This window comes from Dendropsophus ebraccatus, chromosome 3, assembly GCF_027789765.1.
Source record: "Dendropsophus ebraccatus isolate aDenEbr1 chromosome 3, aDenEbr1.pat, whole genome shotgun sequence".
NCBI lineage: Eukaryota > Metazoa > Chordata > Amphibia > Anura > Hylidae > Dendropsophus > Dendropsophus ebraccatus.
Genome location: NC_091456.1, coordinates 183907782 through 183925849, shown reverse-complemented (window position 1 = coordinate 183925849; position 18068 = coordinate 183907782). Strand labels below are relative to the sequence as shown.

Here is an 18068-nt window from a genome sequence, read left to right as displayed (position 1 = left end):
AGGAAGGGGAGGAGCGCCAGGCTGGAGGATCAGGCTCCAAAGTCTGCCCAGCAACAATGACGTCAGTGGAAGCGGCCGGCCAATCAGGAGAGACAAAGCCATTATCAATGGCGCCAAGCAATTCCCGCTTCTCGGCCGCATGGCAGTTAACCCCCTCGTCACTGGGGGATGGCGCAGGTAGAAATAACAGCAAGAAGCGGCCATTTTGTGTACAGTCCCAGCCGTGCAGCGACTCAGTTATCAGAACTCCCATGGCAATTTTAGCACAGTCTCTGGAGACGATATTAAACTGTAGATCTGGTACACCGCGTGGCGTGTGTATCCTGTTCGTGACGCCAAAAATGCGATGCCCTGGCCCCTGGGGGCCACTTCCGCAGTGCTGGTGTTATGAGCGGGCAATGACCGGGGCAGCTGCAGGGGTTATACTTGTCACGGTATAGGCCCGAGGGCGGCACAGCTGTAGGGCCGGTCTGTGGAATCTGCGGGTGATGATGGGCATGCAATTCTTCGCTGCACCTAGTCAGGGCACCAGTTAGTGGACACCAATGCCAGGGTTCAGTAACAGCGGTTTTATTATAGAAAAGGTAACTAGTAGCAACAGTTCTGTCCGGATGCAACCGGGTATATAGCAGGCTCGGACAAATAAAGCAGGAGTGGTGCTGCATAGGCTGTGAGAATACGTGCCGGATGATGGGAGTAGGAGTATGAGAGGAATAGCGTTGCTGGGTGGATTAGCTTGAGAATAATACTTGCTGTGAATCCTTGCAGCGATGAGGAGAGATATCGGAATGACACCCAGATGAGAGAGAAGAATCCGGTCACTTGAGCAGGCAGATACAGCCGAAGACTTGAATACAGCAGAGCACTCGATCCACAACTCCTCTGAGGCAGGAGAGGGACGACACACATCCTCCTTGCTTGGAAGCAGGGGGAAGACTAACTTGTTAGGAGGAAGTGGGAGGTCACATGGTTGCTCCTGGCCAGAACTAGTCGGCCATTGGAGGAACCATGGTTACAGGTCACGTGATCAACAGCCTTGCATACCACTGTACACTGTAATAATACACAGGAATACATGACAATACACATGAAAATGCACATTACCAGAGAATACTAGGGGAAAACCAGCAGCAGTTGCAGTGCAAACACTTACCAGAACAGGCATTGACACAGCAATAGAAATGGCCATAATAGGAGTAGTAGTCTGCATGTTCTGGGACACTGCACACATATACTCACCCACCCGAATGAAGCCCACATTGTTACTTCATTCTCCCGGCTCTCTGACACATGAGTGACAACACTCATGTGTCAGGGACCCGGGAGAACGAACGCCGGGCCAGTTCATGTGAGCATAGAGCATGTGTATGCTGGTCCGGGGGGGGGTACCGGAGCAGCTGTTGGGGGGGGGGGGTGCACTTGATGCACTGACAGAGGCTGTCCAAGGGGAGGGGTGGGTACGATGCTGTCTGTCTGTCTGGGTGGCTGCTGGTGTGCGCTGTACCATGGAGGTAAACCACACTGCTCCAGGGCAGGCCCCCCTGCTTCACAGGCCCCATAGCAGCTGCGTGGTCTGCCTTTATGGTATCTACGCCTGTGTGTACACCTGTCTGATGTAAACAAAACCTAGACTGGATTCAAAGGTTGTAAACAGGTATTAGGCAATCCAGCATTATAGCAAATTGGGGAGATGTCTCCTGCTGATGTGTTTAGTTTACTTTACTATATACTATAAGGACTGTAAAGAACGGGTTCAAAGATGGGCTACAAAATGGTGGAGTGTGTGGACTGGATATAGTTGTAACAGAGTTGTAAGAGAGTAGTATTAGGTCTAAGGATGGTCCGAACCTGCCGGGGTTCCGGTTCGTATGAACCCGAACGCTCGGCATCAGATTCCCGCTGTCTGCCCGCTCCGTGCAGCGGGTGGATACAGCAGGAGGACCGCCTGGAAAACTGGGATACAGCCTATGGCTATGGCTGTATCCCAGTTTTCCAGGCGGTCCTCCCGCTGTATCCACCCTCTCCACGGAGAGGGCAGACAGCGGGAATCATTGCCGAGCGTTCGGGTTCGTACGAACCCAAACCTCGGCAGGTTCGGACCATCCCTAATCAGGTCCATACAGAGTTTTCGGCTGTGGTTGATCCTATAACAATCTTGAAGAAAGTAAAGAATTTTTTTTCTGGTGATCTTTCTCCATTTACATGAGCTGCCTCTATAGTCTGATGGGTCACTATATATAATTGTCTTATTTCTCTTAATACAGAGAAAGAGAGGCGGCTACGAGCAAATGACCGGGAATTCAACCTCAAATTCAAGTATGCGGTGAGTCCACCATCCGGGAATCATTGAGGGGATTTACAAAGTAACATGCTTGTAAACTGCATACAGAAATTGTATACATTTATTATGTATTTTTTTACCCTTTTACGCCTATAAAGTAAGTGCGGCTAAGAGGAATCACGAATCACGATTTTTTTCTATTGTTGTAAGTATACACTGGCTATGAAGTTCCATAAGGTAGCAAAGCGTGCCTGTATCTCTTGATATATAGGGCCTCATTTAAGATGCCGTCATTTTTTCTCCCCGTCTCTCCGTAGTTTGTGTCGTATTATTTCCCGTCTAATTTATTAATGTGGTGCACGTCCTTAGTAAATCTGGAAGGTTTTACACAGAAAAGACTAAAACCCGACCTTCCCGCCACACTAGAAGTGACTGATATTTATTATGGAAAAGCAGTCAAAAAAGACGGTTTGCTTCATAAATCAGTAGGTGAGGGCAGCCCACTGCACTCCCACTTTTCCGTTTTAGGTTGCGTTCACATGTACAGGATCTGCAGCAGATCTGCAGTAGATTTAATGGCGCAGATTTGAATCTGCAGCAGATCTGCCGCAGATCCGCAGCAGATTCGATGGCCCAGAGTTATGCTGGGTTTACACGGAACGATAATTCGCCCAATCGAACGATTAACGATTTTGAAGCAACAATTTGGTTTTTAGAACGATCAGCGTTTAGATGGAGAAAAATCTTTAGAAGATTCGTAAGAAAAATCGTTATTGCGACCGTTTTTAAGATCGCTTAAGCCCATCTTTTACATAGGGTGAATCTTTGAAAGACTGTCACGAAGCGATCAGCGAATTTTTAGCGAACGACGAACGACGATTTGAAAGATCAAAATGAACGATTTTTCACTCATCGCTTGATCGTTTGCTGTGTTTACACGGAACGATTATCGCTCAAATGCGATTGTAATTGCGAAAATTCGAGTGATAATCGTTCCGTGTAAACGCAGCATTAGGGTCCATTTACACAGAAAGATTATCTGCCAAAGATTTGAAGCCAAAGCCAGAAACAGACTATTAACAGAGCTCAGGTCATAAAGGAAAGCCTGAGATTTCTCCTCTTTTCAAATCCATTCCTGGCTTAGGCTTCAAATCTTTGGCAGATAATCTGTCAGATAATCTTTCTGTGTAAATGGACCCTAACTTTACATTGAATCTGCAACTTAAAATCTGCCCCATCAAATCTGCTTCAGATCTGCTGCAGATCCTGTACGTGTGAACGCACCCTTAGGGTAGCTTCACACGTACCATATCGCTGCGTATTTAATGCTGCGTTTTTATCGCTGGGTGTTTGGTGCGATTTTTACATGCGAGTTTTGATTTTCACATGATTTTCATGTGAAAATCAAAAATGGCACCAAAAACGCAGCGTTTAAATACGCAGCGTTAAATACACAGCGATACGGTACGTGTGAAGGCACCCCCCCCGCGCGCCCACCCGCAGCGAGCCCTGAACCCCCGCGCCCACCCGCAGCAAACCTCAAACCCCCGCGCCCACCCGCAGCAAGCCCCGAATCCCCGCGCCCACCCGCAGCAAGCCCCGAATCCCCGCGCCCACCCGCAGCAAGCCCCGAGTCCCCGCGCCCACCCGCAGCAAGCCCCGAATCCCCGCGCCCACCCGCAGCAAGCCCCGAGTCCCCGCGCCCACCCGCAGCAAGCCCCGAGTCCCCGCGCCCACCCGCAGCAAGCCCCGAATCCCCGCGCCCACCCGCAGCAAGCCCCGAACCCCCCCCCCCACGGAGACGCGATCGCCGCAGCGTGAACCCCGACGACTCCGGCCACTCACCACAGCCAAGTAACCCAGGAGTGCTGCTGAGTGACTTCGCAGGAGCCCATCAGGACGTGCGGACAGCAGTGAACGCGGGCGTCGGGCCGGCTGTGGACAGGTGAGCGGCTGCACGGCTGCTGTCATTTTTGTTAAGTGAAACTTAACAAAAAATGACAGCGGGGGAACATTATGCCGCCCCCTGCAGGACCGAAAAATCTGCCGCCTGAAGCGGAATGCTCATTCCGCCTCATGACAGAAGCGGGCCTGCACACCATTAGTAAATAAGACAGAACAGTAAACTGGTAAGGAAAGTGGACTAAAAAACCAATGGAAGCACTTAGCCTCATTGGGCCTCATTTACTACGATTGTCTGGCTTTCAATTAGGGCCCTATTCCACGGGACGATTATCGTTCGCATAATCATTAACGATAAACGATCCAAGCGACCGCTATTGCGAAAGACCTGAAATCGTTCACCCATTTACATGGAACGATAATCGTTATTTATTATCGTTCTTGTTCGTCACTACTGCGGACGACCAAACGACATCTTATTCAATGCGAACGATTTGTGAACGAGCAACTATAAAAATAGGTCCAGGTCTTATTAAACGATCAACAATTTCTTGTTCGGTCATTAATCGTTAACTGCTATTCAAACGAACGATTATCGTTTAGTTTCGAACGATTTAACGCTAATCTGAACGATAATCGTCCTGTCGAATAGGGCCCTAACTCTACCCATCAATGTTTTTTGTTTCCCAAACTGACAGATTTATAAAAGTGTCCTGTTTCCCCTAATAAACTTGTTGGGGGACACTTACTATTGTTGCGGGCCTGGCGTACGCCTGCTGTATCCCCTGCTCGCCCGATAAATGGTAGGTGGTACGGACACCAAGGCAGGGAGGAAGCATGGCCTCCTCCCATTCCTAATTTACCATGATTTGCGCCAGCCTTAATCATGGCAGAAATCTACACCTGCTCAGGAGGCCCGCCATACAGCAGGCACAGGTCAGGCCGGATTTATTAAGAGGAGTGCGCCTCTTAGTGAATGTGACAGGGTCGGAAGACCGGAATAGGAGTACGCCACTCTTCACTCCCTCAACAAAACTAAAACCTGACTTTCCTGCCACACTAGAGATGGATGATTTTTTTAGAATGGAACTTTGAGAATGCAGAGCCATAGGCCGTAACAGTCCCAGTACTGCGAAACGCTACCTGCCAATAAGAGCACAAAACGACAAGTGTATCGCATTCCAGAGATTCTTTTTGGCGGAGGACGTTAGTAAATGTGGTGAAACAAGAAACCGTGACGGAAAAACGGTAAAAACCGTTGACAGAAAAAGGTTAGTGAATCGGGCCCATTGCCTCTTCACTGGATGATCCTGTTACTGGATGTTAGGAAATAGCAGTCACACATCTTTTAATGGTAATTTATTATTATTTTATTTTATATGTTTTTGCTTAGATGTGTTACTAGGCTTTTTATTTTGTTTTATTTACTACTACGCCACTTTTTATACAACTGTTATTGTAGTGTTATTATTAAGCCTTGGCACGTGGACACCTTTGTCCGGCTTAGGATGTCTAGATTTCACCATGAACGCCGCTTTGTTGTGTTTATTATGAGTCAACTAATAGACATATAGGCCCTGACTAGAGATGAGCGAATCGGGTTCGAGTCGATCCGAACCCGATCGTTCAGCATTTGATTAGCGGGGCTGCTGAAGTTGGATAAAGCTCTAAGGTTGTCTGGAAAACATGGATACAGCCAATGACTATATCCATAATTTCCACATAGCCTTAGGGCTTTATCCAACTTCAGCAGCCACCGCTAATCATATGCTGAACGTTCAGGTTCAGATCGACTCGAGCATGCTCTAGGTTCGCTCATCTCTAGCCCTGAGGAATCCATACACACATGACAGAATGAAAACAGGAGCCATATGGATGCCATTATGTGCTGGGTGGGAGCCGGCATACACAATAGGCATAGATTACTAACATGAGCTCATTCAACAGTATTATAGACCCGGCAAATCCTTTAAAAATAACCAATAAAATCCCAGGATAATGCACATTTCCATAACCCCTGCCCCTATTTTGGTTTGCAGATGGCCATATTAAAGGGGCACTCCAGCGAAAAAAGAAAAAAAAATCAAATCAACTGGTGTCAGAAAGTGCTTAAGATTTGTAATTTACTTCTATTAAACAATCTCCAGTCTTCCAGTACTTATTAGTTGCTGTATGTCCTGCAGGAAGTGGTGTATTCTTTCCAGTCTGACACAGTGCTCTCTGCTGCCACCTCTGTCCATGTCAGGAACTGTCCAGAGCAGTAGTAAACCCCATAGAAAACCTCTCCTGCTCTTCAGACTTGAAAGAATACACCACTTCCTGCAGGACATACAGCAGCTGATAAGTACTGGGTATTTTTTTCTTTTAGGGGTAAATTCTATACACCCTTATCACTGATTAGCTATAGAAATAAGAAAATCGCAGTTTGTTTTCACGGACACACGGACGCCGCTTACTTAAACCCTATTTATTAAAAGGCATGAGAAGTGCACTGCTGGACTCTAAGCAGATTATTCCAGGTATCAGGCTCTGCATAAGGATTATTATATATCCAATTATTTATCTACTTATTGTAATTACACTGGCCCCCTAATATACAGAGTTACAGCTTAAACTGTTCTCGGAGGGAGGAGTAATCCGCTAATTCCAGACATATTTGTCCAGGATTGATGACAGGGATTAGACGCTTGTCCTCAGAGGAGAAGGAGGTGATAGTATCCAGAACAGGATAGCTCCCAAAATTCCAATAATCCAGAGGCCCCATACAGCATATGTATCTCCCTCTTAGGAAAGGGTACAGGGTGCCTCATCTTTCCGGGTGGTCTAAATTCTCTTGGTAATGATAATAATATCATCTATAGTGTGCCAGAAAGTTGTATAGATTTGTAAATTGTTTTTATTTAAAAATCTCCAGTCTTCCAGTACTTATCAGCTGCTGTATGTCCTGCAGGAAGTGGTGTATTCTTCCCAGTCTGACACAGTGCTCTCTGTTGCCACCTCTGTCCATGTCAGGAACTGTTCAGAGCAGGAGAAGTTTTCTATGGGGATTTGCTGACATGGACAGAGCTGGCAGCAGAGAGTACTGTGTTAGGCTGGAAAGAATACACCACTTCCTGCAGGATATACAGCAGCTGATAAGTACTGGGAAGACTGGAGATTTTTTAATAGAAGTAAATTACAAATCTATGGCACTTTCTGGCAACGGTAGATTTGAAAGGGAAAAAAATTGGTGAACAACCCCTTTAAACTCTGAGAGAACCGCATGTATCTCAAGAACAAGGCCCCGCCAGTCCTATCTGCTCTGGATGCAGAGGTCAGAGGTATTCCAGAAACAGCCAAGTGGGCTCCCATACAATGCCAAGCACAGAACTAAACCAGTGTTAACAATGGGCCCCCTATTTTACCCAGAATGCCCCTTGATTCCATCTACAGCTCCCCTAACTGGAATAAATACTCCTCCTTACGTCCCTTAGCATTGCCTCCTCTGCTTTCTCAGTTATTACATTAGACTGGTGCGACCTCTTCTGCTCATAAGAACCATCCTCCTCCTGTGCCAGGAACATTGCCCGTCACATCATGATTTCTTCCGGCCATTTTTAGCTGGGAGAGACGAGAGGCGCCTACCTAGCAATCACTCAGAGAGACCGGCGACTTTCAGAACACAGAGAGTTTTTGACTTTTGTTCTTTTACATTTATTTCCTTTTATCTATTTGTTATCCCTCTTTATTCATTTTGTAAGTGAAGACGCTTCGGGCTGTGTTCTTATTCTATCTGGATATTGATCCATTGCCAGCCCTGAGTATAAGAATTATCATTCACCTATGAACATGCGACATCCAGTGATAGCACAGACTATCCAGCTGTAATAAACCAGGACATTTCCACATACTTAAAGGGGTATTCCAAGAAAAATTAACTTTTCCCCTATCCGTACCCACAGCTCTATTCATAACACAGAAGCTGGGACGGATACGGAGATTGCCAAGGGGTTCGGAGGTCGGACCCCCACAATCTCTTATTTGTCCCCTATCCTGTGAATAGGGGACAAATTCGTTTTTCTTGCAATACCCCTTTAAAGGGGAAGGTGTCATCAGAAAATGACATTGTTTAAATAATGTTTTTTTTCCCAAACCTTTTATTTCCTTTTCAAAAGAATATAACAAAAAAAAAAAACACAACAACAATATACAACAGTATACTCAAAATAAACATCTCAGTATGTAGAACACTAAGAAATAATGTTTTTATGTTAAAGAATTTTTTCCAATTTTCCATTTTTCTCTCTATATTATGAACTACTCCTGAGATCTTTTAGTTCTCATTCTCACCACTGGGGCTAAAACTAAGCTGAGACTTCCTGTTGTGATAAGGGGAGGCTGCTGTAAAGTGATCTGTACAGCATTGCAGCGTCATGTGATACCAGTAGATAGAGGAGACAATAGCAGCTCCCTGTGGAATGACCTCTTCACAGGTTACAGAGCACGCTCAGTAATCTTTCACCTTCATCTCAAGGGGCAGAGTCTGTCTGTTGTCGTCTATGTCCATGAGTTTTGCTGTAAAGCATGTCACCAAATGCTGTTAAGAACAATCCAGGCAAGATGGCTGCCCCCATAACTATGTACAAAAAGTGAAATAACAAAAATTACAGTCACAAAAAAGAAACAGATTAGAATAAAAGAACAAGTTTTAGTTTCTGACTCTAATCAGTAAAAGAAAATTTAGGTGACACATTCCCTTTAATAGCTGATAGTACATTGCAGGCCAGCAAATTATTCTGAGACCCATGTAACACGGTAATACCATATGCTCACTGCTCGTCCTACCTAACCTCCATCCTGAAAGAAGAGGACATGGCAATGGCAGGGCAGTCAATGGGACCATTGACCTAAACTATGTGTAAATGTTAGCTGTGACTATAAAAGTCTGCGTTTTCCGGCTGACAGTAAATAGATGTGTGTGAGCAGTGATGGCCGCCAGGTGAAGATAACAAATGTGCTTTTCTTTTTAACTATTACTGTCTAAAATAAAAATGTGTCACACAGACATGTGAAAGGTTTTGATCAGTCGGGTTCTTAAGCCCCTATTACACAAAGCAATCCTCGGCTGTATGCGGCCGATACCAACCATTACGGCCGATAATTGCTTAGTGTAATGCTGCGTTTACACGGAACGATAATTGGCCCGATCGTAGGATTAACGATTTCGAAGTAGCGATTTTTTTTTTAATAACGATCAGCGTTTAGATGGAACGATATATCGTACGGAAAATTCGTTTTGCGATCGTTTTGCGATCGCTTAAGCCTATCTCGCACATAGGAAAAATCTGTAAACGACTGTTTACACGGAACGATCTGCGAACGGAACGCAGCATTATAGAAGACAATGATCAGCCGACATGCACAATGTCTGCAGGTCGTTGTCTTTCAACATGTTGAAACATGAACGATCCTAATAGCAGCGATTCCCCTCCCCCCCCCCCCCCCTCCTCTTGCCCTTTTCTCCCCCCCCTCCTCTTGCCCTTTTCTACCTTTCCCTTTGAGCTTTTCCCACTCTTACTAGCTCTTTCTCTGACTTCTGCTATGGAGCCTTTTCAGGCTCTCGAGTAGTCTTATTACACCCGTTTTTCCTGTTATTGAAAAAGTGGGGTTGGGAATTGGTAGTGGGAAACCCCAATACTGTTCTTCTTAAGTGCCTCAACCTAATTGTTTTCTTGTCTCATATTGTGTTCTGATGTACAATTATTGTTCACTTGTTTAGGGGTGGTGCCCACTTTGCCGACTTGGCTAAAGGCGTTGTTTTCTATAAATAAAGAATTTATTTAAAAAAAAAAAAGTTTATTAACGTGGTGCTGGTGTGCTGTCATGTGGTATAGTAGAAGACGGCACTCTGTCAAGCTAGTGGTGCTCGTGGTCGGAGTAATCCCCAGGTAGTAGAATAGAAGAATCCCGGCACTTACCAAGTAGAATAATGCTTATTTATTCAAGCAGGTAAATGGAGGACGTGTTTCAGCTAGCGTAAGCCTACATCAGTTCCTTAATGCTACACTAGCCGAAACGCGCCCTCCATGTACCTGCTTGAGTTGTACTAAGTAAATAAGCATTATTCTCTTTGGTGAGTGCCGGGATTCATCTTTTCTATTGCCCTGTCATGTGACCTGTCTGCCCATAGGGTGAGAAGACTAGGGGGGAGATTTATCAAACATGGTGTAAAGTGAAACTGGCTCAGTTGCCCCTAGCAACCAATCAGATTCCACCTTTCATTCCTCACAGACTCTTTGGAAAATGAAAGGTGGAATCTGATTGGTTGCTAGGGGCAACTGAGCCAGTTTCACTTTACACCATGTTGGATAAATCTCCCCCTAGGTGTGTAGTAATCATGCCTTCCATATAGAGAGATGGCAGGGGAAAGAGAGTTCCTGTCCCGTCCTACCACCTCCATAGGGAGAGATGGCAGGGGAAAGAGAGTTCCTGTCCCGTCCTACCACCTCCATAGGGAGAGATGACAGGGAGGGAGTATAGTATCAGTCGCTCTTGTCCTCATTTATTGCTTATCGACAACCGAAGCATTTTATGACCTGTGTTCCAAAGTTCAGCAATACTCTTAAAGTGACATTTCCTCGGGTGGATGTTACTATTGGAGCAATGTGTAAGGAGGCGGTATAGTCAAGATGACTGATGGTTGGATCCCCCAGCCTCATGTTATTGCTGGCTGGTAACAAGAGGCACCAGACCCCTGTTCTGGGGTTCATCTGAAATGGAGAACTGCTGCCCAGGCAAATTAACGATGACCTAACGATGAATATTATGTGTATCAGACCTGAGTGTGGAGTTCCCCTTTAAGTGTTAAATATTAATCTTTATGGTATATACAGATAAAACAGGGCTTAACTAGGTGACATAGGACACTGATCTGAGTTTCATACATTGGATGAATATTGTATTTTTTTTATAAATATATTCTTCCTAATACACTGCACCCCCCTTCCCCAGCACCACCCACACACAGACAGATAGATAGATAGATAGATACATACACACATACATACATACATACATACATACAAATATTCACACAGATAGATACATACACACACATACATACATACATACATACATGCATACACATATTCACACAGATAGATACATACACATACATACATACATACACATATTCACACAGGTAACATACATACATACATACATACACACACACACACACACACACATACAAAGGCAATCATACACTGATATGTACATCCATATGTACACACATATACACAGATACATATATAAACACAGACATACACACAGATAGATAGACACATACATATATACACAGATAAATAAATACACACAGATATATAGCTAGTTACATACATACATACATACTGTAGATACATACACACACACATATAGATAGATGCATACACACACACTGACACATATAGCTAGCTTGATATATATATATACATACACAGATAAACACACAATCACACACATACACAGACACATATATATATACACAGATAGATAGATAGATAGATAGATAGATAGATAGAGATATACATACCACCACACTCATGTGTACATATATATATATATATATATATATATATATATATATATATATATAGATAGATAGATGCATAAATATACACACATATGCACACAGGTAGATACATACACACATACATATATACACACACACAGATATATACATACATATATATATACTCACACAATTATACACAGATACATAAATATATACACACGCACACAGATAGATACATACACACACATATATACACACAGACTCACACACTACAGGCTTAGGGCACAATCCCATGGCTATTAACCCTGTGCTTTGTAATGTAAAAAGCTAAAAATTCTGTATTTCATTTACAATTCTATACATTCCTTATACAAATAAATACCTTTCATATCATTGCATAGTTGTATATTACTGAGATACAACTTGTTTATTGTTCTCCAGGAGAGTCTGAAGGTCATAAATGTAAACTCTATAACATTGAGATAGATGCCCTGCATCATAGAGCTCTGTGATGCTTCTGGAATCTGAATAATGCTGATATAATAGTGTGATATTGTGTGATACGGCTCAGAGAGGATAAATCCTGACACATTGTCTGATAGGGGTGATGCACATGAATTGATGATGATCATTTGGGCCATATTCACATTGAATTGCACATCCCCTAGTTTAAACCTAGATTTTTTTTCCTGTGTGGATTATACTGCATTGAGAAAATGTGTCAAAGGGGCGTTCCCAACTCCTGAAGTGCTGAGGACTGTAACGCCTCCTCCCTCCCCTTTCCCTCAATATCCCTGCTTGACTGACAGCTGGACGTCCCATGCAAAGATAGGGATGGGAAGGGGAGCGAGCAGCATTTGGCGCTTGGGAACACCTCTTTGACTCTTTGCATTACAGAATAAAATAATTTTTCTATATTATTGAAACACACACAGATATATAAAAGTTCACACAAAAAAAATCTTATAAATCAACTGATGCCAGAAAATGCCAGAGATTTGTAATTTTCTTCCATTAAAAAAATCCCTAGTCTTCCAGTACTTATCTGCTACTGTGTGTCCTGCAGGAAGTGGTGTATTTTTTCCAGTCTGACACAGTGCTCTCTGCTGCCACCTCTGTCCATGTCAGAAACTGTCCAGAGCAGGAGAGGTTTTCTATGGGGATTGGCTGCTGCTCTGGACAGTTCCTGACATGGACAGAGGTGGCAGCAGAGAGCACTGTGTCAGACTGGAGAGAATACACCACTTCCTGCAGGACATACAGCACTTGATGAGTACTGGATGATTCTTTAGGGTACAAACACACACGGCTTATACGCTGCGTATTTACTGCTGCGATACGCAGCAGATACGCAGCAGATTAGATCTAAATAACTGAACACAGTATCAAATCTGCTGCGTATCTGCTGCGTATCTGCTGTGTGTGTTTGTACCCAAGTAAATTACAAATCTCTTGCACTTGCTGGGACCAATTGATTTGAATTTTATTTTGTGATAAAATAATACTGTCTATCCAAATAACATACTAAAATATTTAAAAGGGTACCCCAGCGAAAATCTTTTTCTTTCCAATCAAACTGGTTTCAGAAAGTTATATAGATTTGTAATTTATGTCTATTTAAAAATCTCCAGTCTTCCAGTACTTATAAGCTGCTATATGTCCTGCAGGAAGTGGTGTATTCTTTCCAGTCTGACACAGTGCTCTCTGCTGCCACCTCTGTCCATGTCAGGAACTGTCCAAAACAGCAGCAAATTCTCATAGAAAACCTTTCCTGCTCTGGACAGTTCCTGACATGGACAGAGGTGGCAGCAGTGTTAGACTGGAGGCAATACACCGCTTCCTGCAGGACATACAGCAGCTAATAAGTACTGGAAGACTTAATATTTTTAAATAGAAGTAAATTACAAATCTATATAACTTTCTGACACCAGTTTCATTTGAAAGTAAAAAGATTGTTGCCGGAGTGCCCCTTTCACACAATACACCATAAATATAAACACGGTTGAATGAATTGTCGAACATTGTGGGTGAATTTTATAAAACTTAACATCTCCTTTGTTCTCCTTTTTTTTTATTTTTATTTTTTTAATCCAGACCAATGCAATCAAGACCTCGAAATACAATGTATTCACCTTCCTCCCCCTCAACCTCTTTGAGCAGTTCCAGCGAGTGGCCAACGCCTATTTCGTCTTTCTCCTGATCCTACAGGTAAACACTTTAAGGGGGAGATTTATCAAACATGGTGTAAAGTGAAACTGGCTCAGTTGCCCCTAGCAACCAATCAGATTCCACCTTTCATTCCTCACAGACTCTATGAAAAATGAAAGGTGGATTCTGATTGGTTGCTAGGGGCAACTAGGCCTATTCTGCTTTACACCATGTTTGATAAATCTCCCCCAAAGGCCTATTAAATCTATAGCACAGGTGCTAAACTCACGGCCCTCCAGCTGTTGCAAAACTACAGTTCCCATCATGCCTGGACAGCCAAAGTGAAGCTTTGGCTGTCCAGGCATGATGGGAATTGTAGTTTTGCAACAGCCGGAGGGCGGGAAATTTGACACTCCTGCTCTATAGTCTATTACACTGGAGGCCAATGGTTGTTCCCCATGTAATATAATCTGTTCTTTTTCCTTCCCAGCTCATTCCGCAAGTGTCTTCCCTTTCATGGTTCACTACAGTAGTCCCACTGGTATTGGTGCTCGCTGTGTCCGCTATAAAAGATGCCACCGATGACTATGTAAGATTCCGCGCAGCTTATCAATCAATCAATTATTTCGGATTCCAGTGTGATATAAAATTGTTAGATTGTTATAAAGTTAATATTAAGTAATAAAATCCTGAAGATTTTGGATCTCCTTGGTATTATATAAAATTGAAATAAAGTAAATGGGGCAATTGTCATGTGTTATTTGTGATAGGGTGGATTAGAGGGGTAGTTCACAAAAACTATTTTTCTTTCAAATCAACTGGTGCCAGAAAGTGACAGAGTTTTGTGATTTACTTTGATTAACAAAGTATCTTCCAGTACTTGTCAGCTGCTGTGTGTCCTACAGGAAGTGGTGTATTCTTTCCAGTCTGGAGAGCAGGAGAAGTTTTCTATAGGGATTTGCTGCTGCTCTGGACAGTTCATGACATGGACAGAGATGGCAGCAGAGAGCACTGTGTAAGACTGGAAAGAATACACCACTTCCTGCAGGACGTACAGCAGCTGATGAGTACTGGAAGACTGGAGATTTTACTATAAGTAAATTACAAGTCTCTGGCACCAGTTGATTTGAAAGAATTTCTTTGGGGGGTAAACTACACCTTTAATAAAACTTTTTCTTTTTTTTTTCTGTGCAAATTTCCTTTCTTGTTTCAGTATCGACACAAAAGTGACAATCAGGTCAATAATCGGACAGTCCAAGTACTTACTAAAGAAGGGTAAGTGACCAGCAACTTCTATCAGCCATACATAGCAGCATACATAACAGTACATTACCCAGCATGCAGTGGGGTGTGAAGTATTAGGTTACTCAATATGCAGTTAGTCTGCATATATATATACAGTGAGTCCAAGAAGTATTTGATCCCTTGCTGATTTTCTTTGTTTGCCCACTAATAAAGACACTATCCTTCAGCACTTTTAATGGTAGATATATTCTAACATGGAGAGACAGAATATCAAGAAAAAAATCCAGAATATAATTTTAAAGAATATATTTTAATTAATTTGTATTTCAATTAGGAAAATAAGTATTTGATCCCTCTTGCCAAACACACTCAATACTTAGTGGCAAAGCCTTTGTTTGCAAGCACAGCGGTGAGACGTTTGTTGTAGTTAACCACAAGTTTAGCACACACACCAGGGGGAATCTTGGCCCACTCTTCTTTGCAGATTCTCTCTAAATCATGAAGGTTGGTGGGCTGTCGCTTGGCAACTCTGACCTTCAGCTCCCTCCATAGATTTTCGATCGGATTGAGGTCTGGCGACTGGCTGGGCCACTCCATGACCTTAATGTGATTTTCCTTGAGCCAATCCTTTGTTGCCTTTGCTGTATGTTTAGGGTCGTTATCATGTTGGAAGACCCAACCACGGCCCATTTTCAGAACCCTGGCAGAGGGGAGGAGGTTGTCCCTCAGGATTGTGCGGTACATGGCTCCATCCATCTTCCCAGTGATGCGGTGAAGTAGCCCTTTACCCTTGGCAGAGAAACACCCCCAAAACATTATGCTTCCACCTCCATGCTTGACGGTGGGCACAGTGTTCTTGGGGTCATAGGCAGCATTTTTCTTCCTCCACACATGGCGGGTGGAGTTGAGGCCAAAAAGTTCAATTTTGGTCTCATCTGACCACAAAAACTTCTCCCAATAACTTGGTTCATCTTTCAAATGATCATTGGCATACTTGAGGCGCGCCTCCACATGTGCTCTCTTCAGCAGGGGTACCTTTCGGGCACTGCAGGATGTGAATCCATTGTTGCGCAAAGTGTTGCCAATTGTTTCCTTACAAACTGTGGTCCCAGCTGCCTTCAGGTCATTTGCTAACTCCTGCCGAGTGGTTGCAGGACGATTTCTGACTGTTCTCAGCATCATTGCCACCCCACGAGGCGGAATCTTCTTTGGAGCACAGGGCCGAGGTCTGTTGATTGTCATGTTTATACTCTTTAAACTTTCTGATAATTGCACCAATAGTTGTTACTTTCACATCCAACACCTTAATAATCTTTTTGTAGCCCATTCCAGCTTTGTGAAGGTCAACAATTCTGACTCTGAGGTCCTGTGACAGCTCTTTGGTTTTACCCATGTTGGAGACTTAAAAATCTGTGTGATTCTGTGGACAGTTGTTTTTCACACAAGTGATTAGTGAGAACAGGTGGCTTCAGGTCAGGTAACAAGTTGATTGGGAGTGTCTAACTGGTCTGTAAAAGCCAGAACTGCTAATGAATACTAAGGGATCAAATACTTATTTCACTCCATGAAATACAAATCAATTAATATATATTCCTTAAATTTATTTTCTGGATTTTCTTTTTAATATTCTGTCTCTCCATGTAAGAATACATCTACCATTAAAAGTATAGAATGATCATGTCTTTATTAGTGGGCAAACAAAGAAAATCAGCAAGGGATCAAATACTTCTTGGACTCACTGTATATATATATATATATATATATATATATATATATATATATATATATATATATCCCAGTTAGTATTTCCTTATTTATCTGTTCCTTTCTATCTGAAGAATTTCCATCAATTGATTAATTGGGTCATGTGATCTCTTAGTGACTCTTGGAAACTACATGTGTTTCTAGGCTCTAAATAGAGTCACCATCTCAGCCAGCAGAACTTCCTGGATGATGAAGCTGTATGGAGCTCTTGACATAGGGAGACAGAACCTTCCATTAGAGTTACTAATGATGACAATATAGTTTCTGTCACACCGTCAGGCTATGTTCATACAACGTATGTTTTCGTAAAAGTACGGCAGTTGTTGCAAAGTACGGTCGTACTTTGTCCGAAAACATACAAGACCTTTGTTTCTATGGAATCCCTGCGGAAGTCTATACACATCGTATACGTTCCGGCTGAGATCCCTCGCAGCGCGGCAAAGAACTGACATGTATGAGGCCGCTATTCAGTGAATAGCGGCCAAAGGAAACCATGTCAGTGCACACTATGGAGCGAGCGGCTCCGGCCGCAGGCTTCATAGTGTGCTATGGGGAGTTCTGACGCGGGTGCGCGCTAATGCGCCCGCATCAGAACTCTGCGGCAGGAAAGATTATCCGGCTGGTACCGGCCAGGGTGATCTTTGCAGAGACCGGCCACTCCGCAGTCTCTTACGCCATGTGAACATGGCCTTATAATGGATCTGATGAGTTCAGCCTCCTTGGCTGTATACTTACATTCTCTAAACTTATTTAGCATATAAAGATTAGGATTATTATTCCGTCCTCCCAGAAGGTGTAGTACTGGCTGTAGGTGTCTATAGACTACCAAGTCATTCAATACTTATTATCTGTTCAGTCTCCTTTCCCCAGTTCTCAGCTGCTGCTTTCTGCTGAAGACACAAAAATCTGCGTGTGAGTTTGTCTGCTCCTCCTACCCCTCCCACCTGAAACAGCTGATGTAAACAAGTCCCTATCTGCAACTTTGTAGCTTCTTTGTAATGCTGGGAGGGTCAGTTGAGGTGCAGTTGCTGATAAGCTCACTGCAATTAATTCCCCCGGCATTACAAAGTTGCAAATAGGGACTTGTTTACATCAGCTGTCTCAGAAGGGAGGGGGAGACAGAGAGAAAAGCTCACACACAGATTTTTGTGTCTTCAGCAGAAAGCAGAAGCTCAG

The 18068-nt window shown here is 43.4% G+C and overlaps 1 protein-coding gene across 2 annotated transcripts in view; it reads left to right on the top strand.

The window, feature by feature from the left end:
- LOC138786344 (phospholipid-transporting ATPase ID-like) overlaps nt 1-18068 on the top strand; it is a 123072-nt gene that overhangs the window by 53581 nt on the left and 51423 nt on the right. For both annotated transcript variants that reach the window (XM_069963305.1, XM_069963306.1), the window contains exons 3-6: nt 2265-2323; nt 13830-13943; nt 14374-14472; nt 15097-15158. In XM_069963305.1, the coding sequence (XP_069819406.1) occupies nt 2265-2323; nt 13830-13943; nt 14374-14472; nt 15097-15158 (334 nt within the window). The remainder of the gene's footprint in view (nt 1-2264; nt 2324-13829; nt 13944-14373; nt 14473-15096; nt 15159-18068) is intronic.